We start from the raw sequence: 9835 nt of genomic DNA, 5'->3' as shown, positions 1-9835 counted from the left end.
GGCTATTTTTTGGTTGCAGCCATCATGTTTGTTTGGCTGGCCCGGCTAGATTCGAACCTGCCACCTTAGGTGTATGTGGCTGGCACCTTAGCCACTTGAGCCACAGACGCTGAGCCAGCACCTCAAACTCTTGGGGTCAAGTGATCCTCTTGCTTCAGCCTCCCAAAGTAATTGGAACTACAGATGCCCACCACAACGCCCAGCTAGTTTTTATTATTATTATTATTATTATTTATTTAATTTTTTTGAGTTTTGGCTGAGGCTGGGCTTGAACCCACCACCCCTGGTTTATGGGGCTGGCCCCCTACTCCTTGAGCCACAGGCACTGCCCTATTTTTATTTTATTTTATTTCATAATTTTTAGTAGAGACCAGGTCTTGCTCTTGCTCATGCTGGTCTTGAACTCTTGCGCTCAGGGGATCTACCCACCTTGGCCTCCCAGAGCCCTGGGATTACAGGTATGAGCCATCATGTCTGGCCATCCAGAAACTGTTTTAAGTGTTCACATATAACTCACTAAATTATCCTAAAACTATGGGGACAGGTATATTTTCCACAAGCAGGAACTGGGCACAAAGCAGTTTCTTTTGAGGGGTGGTGGTATCTGTGCTTCAAGGAGTAGGACGCTGGCCCCATATACTGGGGGTAGCAGCTTCAAACCCAGCCCTGGCCAAAAAGAACTGCAAAAATTAAAAAAAAAAGTTTTGTTTTGTTTTTGAGACAAGAATCTCACTCCAGCCAATTGTGGTGGCTCACACCTGTAATCCCAGCGTTAGGGAGGCCAAGGCGGGTGGATTGCCTGAACTCAGGAGTTTAAGACCAACCTGAGGGCTCGGTGCCTATGGCTCAAGCGGCTAAGGCGCCAGCCACATACACCTAAGGTGGCGAGTTTGAATCCCCAGCCCAGGCCGGCCAAACAACAATGATGGCTGCAACCAAAAAATGGCCAGGCGTGGTGGCAGGCGCCTGTAGTCCCAGCTACTTGGGAGGAGGCTGAGGCAGGAGACTCGCTTGAGCCAAGGAGTTGGAGGTTGCTGTGAGTGTGATGCCATGGCACTCTACCCAGGGGGATAGCTTGAGGCTCCGTCTCAAAAAAAAAAAAAAAAAAAAAAAGACCAACCTGAGCAAGAGCAAGACCCCATCTCTAAAAAATAGCCAGGTGCAGTGTCAGGCTACTGTCATCCCAGCTACCTGGGAGGCTGAGGCAAAAGAATCACTTGAACCCAGGAGTTTGAAGTTGCTGTGAGCTAAGATGCCACAGGGTGACCAAGTGAGAGTCTCTCTTGAAATAACTTAGGGGACTTGGAAAAATAGACTCGGACCCCCACTTATTAATTGGTAATTTATTTTACCTGCTGTAGGGGCTGCTGCTCTGAGAAATGGTCAGCAGCCCAGGTGAGAGTGTGAGTTACCTTTTATAGGCTTTGTGTAAGCATATTACAGAAGTGAAACGTGGCTGGTTAAGAGGGGTTATAACTCAGGTAGTCATAGATACAGCAACGGAACAATAATTAATACAGTTTCAGTTGACAATGGACACATTTCATATCACAATGGTTATGGTTATACAACAGTAATTAATCAAGCCTCAGTGAGTTTTCCACCATTGTTCATCTACTGAGAACTTGGGGGTTTTGTGAAACTTGAGACTTTTTTTCCTTGTCCCGAAGCTTGTTCTTGGCAACCCTAGGAGGAAGAAGGGGGCCTGGGAAATGTTCTTAGCCACCCTGAGGGGAGGAGGAACTTGCCTTGTTCCTGGAGTCAAAGCTGGGGGGAGAAGGGAGGAGGAGGGAAATGGACTGGAGAGGGCAGGGGCGGGGGGGGGGACAGCTGAGGGTGGTGGTGGGGGGAACAGGTGAGAGCTGGGGAACAGGAGTGAGTAGGGAAAGAGGGCTGGGTTACAACTCTCTAAAAAAAGAAAAAAGAAAAGAAAGAAAGAATCTCACTCTGTTGCCCTGGGTAGAGAGCATGGGGTTATAGCTCAGAGCACCCTCAAACTCCTGGGCTCAAGTGATCCCCCTGCCTCAGCCTCCCAAGAAGCTAGGAGTACAGGTACAGACCACTGACACCTGGCAAATTTTTCTATTTTTAGTAGAGACAGGTCTCCTCTTGATCTTGCTCTGGCTGGTCTCTCACTCAGCTCAAGAGATCCTCTGGTCTCGTCCTCTAGGAGTGCAAGGATTACAGAGTGAGCCACTGGGCCAGGCCTGGGGCACAAAGAAATTACTTGCCTGGCTCGGCGCCTGTGGCTCAAGGGGCTAAGGCGCCAGCCACATACACCTAAGGTGGCGGGTTCGAATCCAGCCCAGACCCGCCAAACAATGGTGGCTGCAACCAAAAAAATAGCCAGGCGTTGTGGCAGGTGCCTGTGATCCCAGCTACTTGGGAGGCTGAGGCAGGAGACTCGCTTGAGCCCAGGAGTTGGAGGTTGCTGGCTGTGATGCCATGGCACTCTACCCAGGGGGACAGCTTGAGGCTCTGTCTCAAAAAAAAAGAAATTACTTGCCTAAAGTCAGTAATACATCTAAGGGGTACTTTCTTCTCCAAACCAGAATTCTGTATATTACACAAAATCCAAAGTTTTCAGTGTTAAAAAACAAAACAATACAAAAACCAATGCCAAGGGTATACCATGACAAGAAAAGTAATGGATTATTTGTAAAATAAAGAAAATAAAGAGGCGGCAACTGTGAGCACTGGCCCCATATGCCAGAGGTGGCGGGTTCAAACCCAGCCCTGGCCAAAAACTACAAAAAAAAAAAGAAAGAAAATAAGGGCTGGTCACAGTGGCTCATACCTTTAATCCTAGCACTCTGTGAGCCCAAGGTGGGTGGATTGTTTGAGTTCACGAGTTCAACACCAGCCTGTGCAAAAGCAAGACCCTGTTTCCACTAAAATAGAAAAACTAAGAGGAGGCTCCAAGGAGTAGGGCGCTAGCCCCCTATACTGGAGGTGGTGGGTTCAAACCTGGCTCTACCGAAAAACTGAATTTAAAAAAAAAGAAAGAAAAAGTGGGCCGGGCACGGTAGCTCACTCCTGTAATCCTAGCACTCTGGGGAGGCTGAGGTGGGTGGATTGCTTGATCTTACAAGTTCGAGACCAGACTGCAAAAAAGACTTGCAAAAAAGCAAGACCCCTGTATTGACAAAAAAATAGAAACACTGAGATAGGAGGATAGTTTGGAGTTGGAGGTTGCTGTGAACTATGACTATGGTGACCAGACGTCCCGCTTTTGGCAGGATAGTCCCGCTTTTCAACAATTTGTCCCGTGTCCCACGGTGTTCTAAAAAAGTCCTGATTTTTGGAAAGAATACACGAACGGGTGGGAGAACAAGAAGGGAATATATGGTTTTCGGCTGCCATGTGGCTATTTCACCAGAATATGAGTTTTATATTATTTTTGTTAATTTTATAATGTTAAACTGTAATAATAACAAATATTGCTGAGAAGTGATTATTGAGAACTGCTTATCGGGAGGCGCCTGTGGCTCAGTAACTAGGGCGCCGGCCCCATATACCGAGGGTGGTGGGTTCAAACCCAGCCCCAGCCAAACTGCAACAAAAAATAGCCGGGCGTTGTGGCGGGCACCTGTAGTCCCAGCTACTTGGGAGGCTGAGGCAGAAGAATCGCCTAAGCCCAGGACTTGGAAGTTGCTGGAGCGACTCCGCTGCACTCTACCAAGGGCGAAAAAGTGAGACTGTCTCTGCAAAAAAAAAAAAAAAAAAAAAGAACTGCTTATCAAAGTTTGCATTGTTGTCAGGCCCTGCCCTTTCCCTTCCCCCGCCCTGGCCTCGCCCCTGCCCCCGGCCCGTCTTACCGATGTTAAAATCTGGTCAACCTAACTATGACCCCACAGCATTCTACCTAAAGCGACAGCTTGAGACTCTGTCTCAAAAAATAGAAAAGAAAAGAAAAAAGAAGCTGGGCATAGTGGCTCACACCTGTAATACTAGCTCTTTAAGTGGCCAAGGCTGGAGGACTTCTTGAGACCAAGAGTTGACACCAGCTTTAGGCAACATGCCAAGACCAGTCTCTAAAAAACAAACAAAAAAACCCAACTTTGGTTTGGTGCCTGTAGCACAGCGGTTATGGTGCCAGCCACATACACCAAGGTTGTTGGTTTGAATCTGGCCTGGGCCAGCTAAACAACAATGACACTGTAGCAGGAAACCGACACAGACAGAAGACTCCAGGCACCAGCTGATTAGAGGAAGCGGGTTTATTCCCCTGGGGGTACTCGGAACTCCAGCGTCCCAAAACCGAGCCCCCTGACTCAATTTCTTGCCTCTCTTTTATCCACCTTTCAGGGTAGGAGTGCACGTGAGGGTCATAAGACAGAGACATGACATCATCCTCAAGGTCCTGGGCTCAAGGGGGAAGGTCAGATTCACTCGCAACCTTGAGATCAGTTGGACCACCTGCCCCAAAGGCAACAGAAACCCAAGGAAGTTACTAGGTTACAATCTAGGCCCTGTATGTCAGTGGAGAAGCGCGCAGACAGCAGAAATGCCTGCAGCTTGGCTGAGGCCTACACAGAGCGGCTAAGATAGATTCTTTTAGTTCTGCTTTTACTTTCTTGCCTCAACACCTCCAATAAAACATAGCCGGGCGTTGTTTTGGGTGCCTGTAGTCCCAGCTACTTGGGAGGCTGAGACAAGAGAATTACTTAAGCCCAAGAGTTTACTGTGAGCTGTAACGCCACGGTACTCTATCAAGGGTGATACAGACTCTGTCGGAAACAAAAAAAAAGAGAGAGAGAGAGAGAGAGAGAGAAGAAAAGATACCCAACTTTTTACTTAGTTGTGCGTGGTGGCGTGTTTCTGCAGCCCCAAGTACTTGGGCAGGTGAGGCAGGAAAGGGGCAACGGATTATATTTCGCACCTAATACACTTGGCTTTGAGTTTTTGTTCCAGAGTTGAAGGTACTCAAAGGGGTCTGACTGATGTGTGTAAGTATCTGACTAGTATGTGCTGTGTTCAAAACATTCAGTTGGGCGGCGCCTGTGGCTCAAAGGAGTAAGGCGCCAGCCTCATATGCCAGAGGTGGCGGGTTTAAACCCAGACCCGGCCAAAAAAAAAAAACCGCAAAAAAAAAAAAAAACCATTCAGTTTAGGCAATCGCAGAGCAAAGCTTAGTCCTCTACTAACTGGGAAATTTCCAAAGGCCGAAACCTGGACAGTTTTGTAAAACACTGCAACCATGAAGACACGTAGTTTTCCTACTAGCAGTCCCACTCCGCATCTGACGAGAAAGCCCTCCGCGCCAGACTTACGCGCTAATATCTTGTTTTGACACGCTCAAACTCATGGTGTTAAACCGGGCGGCGCCTGTGGCTCAGTGGGTAGGGCGCTGGCCCCATATACCGAGAGTGGCGGGTTCAAACCGGCGCCAGACAAGCTGCAACAGGAAAATAGCCGGGCGTTGCGGCAGACGCCTGTAGTCCCAGCTACTCGGGGGGCTGAGAAAAGAGAATCGCGTAAAGCCAGGAGTTGGAGGTTGCTGTGGGCTGTGTGATGCCACGGCACTCTACTGGGGTGATAAAGTGATACTGTCTCTACAACAAAACAAAAACCTATTAAGATCCAGGCGTTCAGGATCCTAAGCGATTAGCCCATCAGGTCCCCTCTAGCCCGACCTCTTCTCTATGGTTCCCGCTCTGGCCCGCTCTATCCTGCACAGGGGACGGAAGACGTCTGCGGCTGCCTATCTAGCCTGCGGAAGACTGCAGTGGGGCGTCCTGCGGGTTGCGCGGGGCCATGGGAGCCCTGCGGAAGATGCTGGTCGCGGTCGCGTTGTTGGGTGCGGGGACTGGCGTGGGCTCCGCACTCTTTGCTCTGGTGACTCCAGGAGAACTGCAGAAGCAGGAGATGCTGAAGGTAGGAGCGTCTGGAAAACGGAAGGTGGAGTAGGCGGGCAGAGAACCCTGGGCTGGGGGCTCAGACTGCAAATCTCCCTTGCCGACCTCAGGAGATGCCGGAGCAGAACCCGCAGCGCAGGGACGAGGCGGTCAGGACCCAGGAGTTAGTGCTAGCTACTCTGCAGCAGGCGGCGGCCACGCAGGAAAATGTGGCCTGGAGGAAGGACTGGAGACTTGGTGGAGGCCAGAGGTCAGCGTGAGACCAGACTTACCCCCGTGGGCGCTGGGACCTTAGCTAGTGCTCACTTGACCGAGGTGGCCTTCTCTTCATCCCCGGACCGGGGATGTCGTGCTTAGCACTCTGCGGGACCCAGAGACTTGCCGCCCGGTGAGCACGTTCTCCCAAACCCTCCGGGTCACGGGCCGGGGGCGAGACTGGGGTCGGCTGTGGAGAATTGAAGGAACCAATAAATTATGTTCCTCCATCCACAGAGTGAGCTCTCCATTCGGACGCCTACCAATGCTTAGATACCCAAATGGCACGCAGTCTGCCTATTGCCGGTTCCATCCCTCTGGAGAGGATGAAGTTACATTTTCAAAATAGATCACGTGGTCTAAATTTGAGTGTACTTCCGGGGATAACCAAGAAATGTATTATTTATTTGATTTTATTTTTGAGACAGAGTCTCACTATGCCACCCTCGGAAGAGTGCTGTGGCGTCACAGCTCACAGTAACCTCCAGCTCTTGGGCTTAAGTAATTCTCTTGCCTCAGCTTCCCAAGTAACAGGGACTACAGGCGCCCAACACAGCGCAGTTGTCATTGTTGTTTAGGTGGCCTGGGCCGGATCCCAACGCGCCACTCTCGGTGTTTGTGGCTGGTGCCTTAATGTGCTACGTGCACCCAGCCCAAGAAAAAAAAATTTTTGAGACCAAGTCTCAAGCTATCCCCCAGGGTAGAGTGTTGTGGCATCACAGCTCACAGCAACCTCCAACTCCTGGGCTCAAGCGAGTCTCCTGCCTCAGCCTCCCAAGTAGCTGGGACACAGGCGCCCGCCACAACACCCGGCTATTTTTTGGTTGCAGCCGTCATTGTTTTGGCGGGCTTGGGCTGGATTCGAACCCGTCACCTTAGGTGTATGTGGCTGGCGCCTTAGCCACTTGAGCCACAGGCACTGAGCCAAAAAATATTCTCGAGATCAGAACTATCCTGCACAGTCTTGTAGCAGTGGCTGCCTGTAAAGGACACTTAAGGCTCTTGTCCTTTGAGCAAGATTGGAGGGCATAGGCCTTAATGCTTCTGTGGCTCTGGTTAAACAAGCTTAGAGCCTGACTTAGGAGTGGCCAAAGGAGCTTGCTTTGAGTCAGATCTTAGTTCAACTTCTGCATGTTACAAAAACCTCAGCCGTATTCTATGAAAGGTCTCCTAGGCGTCCTCAAACTACAGCCAGCGGGCCACATCCAGCCCGCCGGGTGTTTTTGCCTCCACTGCCTGTTCTGCTTTAGCAGCCAAATCGTCCTGCCGCTCGCAGTCCAGCCCTCCAACGGTCTCAGGGACAGTGAACTGGCCCTGTTTAAAAAGTTTGAGGACCCCTTAACTGTCTTGAGAATTGTTAAAAAGATTAACTTAGGGCGGCGCCTGTGGGTCAGTCCGTAGGGCGCCGGCCCCCTATACCCAGGGTGGCGGGTTCAAACCCAGCCCGGGCCAAACTGCAACAACAACAAAAAGTAGCCGGGCATTGTGGCCAGTGCCTGTAGCCCCAGCTACTCAGGAGGCTGAGGCAAGAGAATCAATCGCCTAAGCCCAGTAGATGGAGGTTGCTATGAACTGTGGTGCCACAGCACTCTACAGAGGTTGATAAAGTGAAACTCTGTGTCTACAAAAAAAAAAGATAACTTAGAAATGTGAAATGGTTTCCATTCTCTGAATCCACACCACTAATGGGATGAGAAAAAATGGGGTCACAGCCAAATCAACCAAGTCACTCCCCTTTTATTTTATATCCTGTGGTTCCCAGGAAAGATTGCAGAAAAAGGTTGCTCTTACAAAAAATAAAGTAGTGCCTGTGGCTCAAAGGAGTAAGGCGCCAACCCCATATGTCAGAGGTGGCAGGTTCATACCTAGTCCCGGCCAAAAACCACAAAAATAAATAAATAAAAAAAAATAAAGTCAGGGCTCAGCGCCTGTGGCTCAAGTGGCTAAGGCGCCAGCCACATGCACCAAAGGTGGCAGGTTTGAATCCAGCCCCGGCCCACCAAAAAAAACAATGATGGCTGCAACCAAAAAATAGCTGGGCGTTGTATTGGGTGCCTATAGTCCCAGCTGCTTGGAAGGCTGAGGCAGAAGACTCGCTTGAGCCTAGGAGTTGGAGGTTGCTGTGAGCTGTGATGTAATTGCACTCTACGCAGGGGGACAGCTTGAGGCTGTCTCAAAAAAAATAAATAAAGTCAGGCTCAGTGCCTGTAGCTCAAGTGGCTAAGGCGCCAACCACATACACCAGAGCTGGCAGGTTCGAATCCAACCTGGGCCTGTCAAACAATGACAACTACGGGGAGTGTCTGTGGTTCAGTGGGCGGGGCCCCGGCCCCATATACTGAGGGTGGCAGGTTCAAACGGGGCCCTGGCTGAACAGCAATAAAAAAATAGCCAGGCATTGTGGTGGGCGCCGGTAGTCCCAGCTACTTGGGAGGCTGAGGCAAGGGAATCGCCCCAGCCCAGGAGTTGGAGGTTGCTGTGAGCTGTGTGATGCCACGACACTCTACCGAGAGTGATAAAGTGAAACTGTCTCTACAAAAAAGAAAAAAAAAAAAAACAGTGACAACTACTACAACCAAAAAATAGCTGGGCATTCTGGCAGGCGCCTGTAGTCCCAGCTACTTGGGAGGCTGAGGCAAGAGAATTACTTAAGCCCAGGAGTTGGAGGTTGCTGTGAGCAGTGATGTCACAGCATTCTACTCAGGGCAACAGTTTGAGGCTCTGTCTCAAAAAAAAAAAATTAAGTTAGGGATGGCACCTGTGGCTCAGTGGGTAGGGCACAGCAACATATATGGAGGGTGGCAGGTTCAAACCCAGTCCCTGCCAAACTGCAACAAAAAAATAGCTGGGCATTGGGGCAGGCTCCTGTAGTTCTAGCTATGAGGCAAGAGAATAACCTAAGCCTAGGAGTTGGAAGTTGCTGCAAGCTGTGTGACGACGCCATGAAAGTCAGAACACTAAATAAAACTTTTTTTTTTTTTTTTTTTGAGATAGTCTCAGTATGTCACCCTTGCTATGAAGAATGTCGTGGCATCTTCAGCCACAGCAACCTCAAACTCTTGGGCTTAAGCAATTGTCTTGCCTCAGTCTCTCTCACATAACTGGGATTACATGCCCCTGCCACAACGCTGTTTTTTTTGTTGTAGTTGTCATTGTTTAGCAGGCCCAGGCTGGGGTGCCAGACCCTATGTGGCTGGTACCCTAACCACTGAGATACTGGTGCCAAGTCTATATAAAACTTTGTTACAATAGCATTGGTGCTGTTTTTAGCTGCTGAATGGTGGACTTGCAAGCTGAACCCATTTTTTAGTGTGTGATCTTTACAGTTTAACTGTGGCCTCTTCCCTAGTCCAGGAATGAGAGGAAAGAATCACAAGCTGTTGGAGGATGCTAGGGGTGGGGTGATCAAGAGGAGCTATCTTAGGCCTGGTGTAGTGGCTCATGCCTGTAATCCTAGGACTCTGGGAGGCTGAGGAAGGTGGACTGCCTGAGCTCACAGGTTCCAGATCAGCCTGAGGCAGAGTGAGCCTTTGTCTCTTAATAGCCAGGGTGGCTTGGTGCCTATAGCTCAACCGGCTAAGGCGCCAGCCACGTACACCTAAGGTGGCAGGTTCGAATCCCCAGCCCGGACCCTCCAAACAACAATGACGGCTGCAACCAAAAAATAGCCGGGCTCTGTGGCGGGCGCCTGTGGTCCCAGCTACTTGGGAGGCGGAGGCAGG

General features: G+C 50.1%; 1 protein-coding gene across 1 annotated transcript; it reads left to right on the top strand.

The window, feature by feature from the left end:
* The first annotated feature begins 5694 nt into the window (after positions 1–5694).
* LOC100944240 (ubiquinol-cytochrome-c reductase complex assembly factor 3) lies at positions 5695–6347 on the top strand. Its single transcript, XM_012810632.2, has 2 exons — positions 5695–5877; positions 5969–6347. Exons 1-2 carry the CDS (start codon positions 5758–5760, stop codon positions 6116–6118), a joined length of 270 nt encoding a protein of 89 aa, XP_012666086.1. The 5' UTR covers positions 5695–5757; the 3' UTR covers positions 6119–6347.
* Positions 6348–9835: the final 3488 nt, after the last annotated feature.

This window comes from Otolemur garnettii, unplaced genomic scaffold (genome assembly GCF_000181295.1).
Source record: "Otolemur garnettii isolate 467f Iridium unplaced genomic scaffold, OtoGar3 scaffold00140, whole genome shotgun sequence".
In the NCBI taxonomy this organism is placed as follows: Eukaryota; Metazoa; Chordata; class Mammalia; order Primates; family Galagidae; genus Otolemur; species Otolemur garnettii.
The sequence above is the reverse complement of the archived record's forward strand: the minus strand, read 5'-3'. Positions and strand labels throughout refer to the sequence as shown.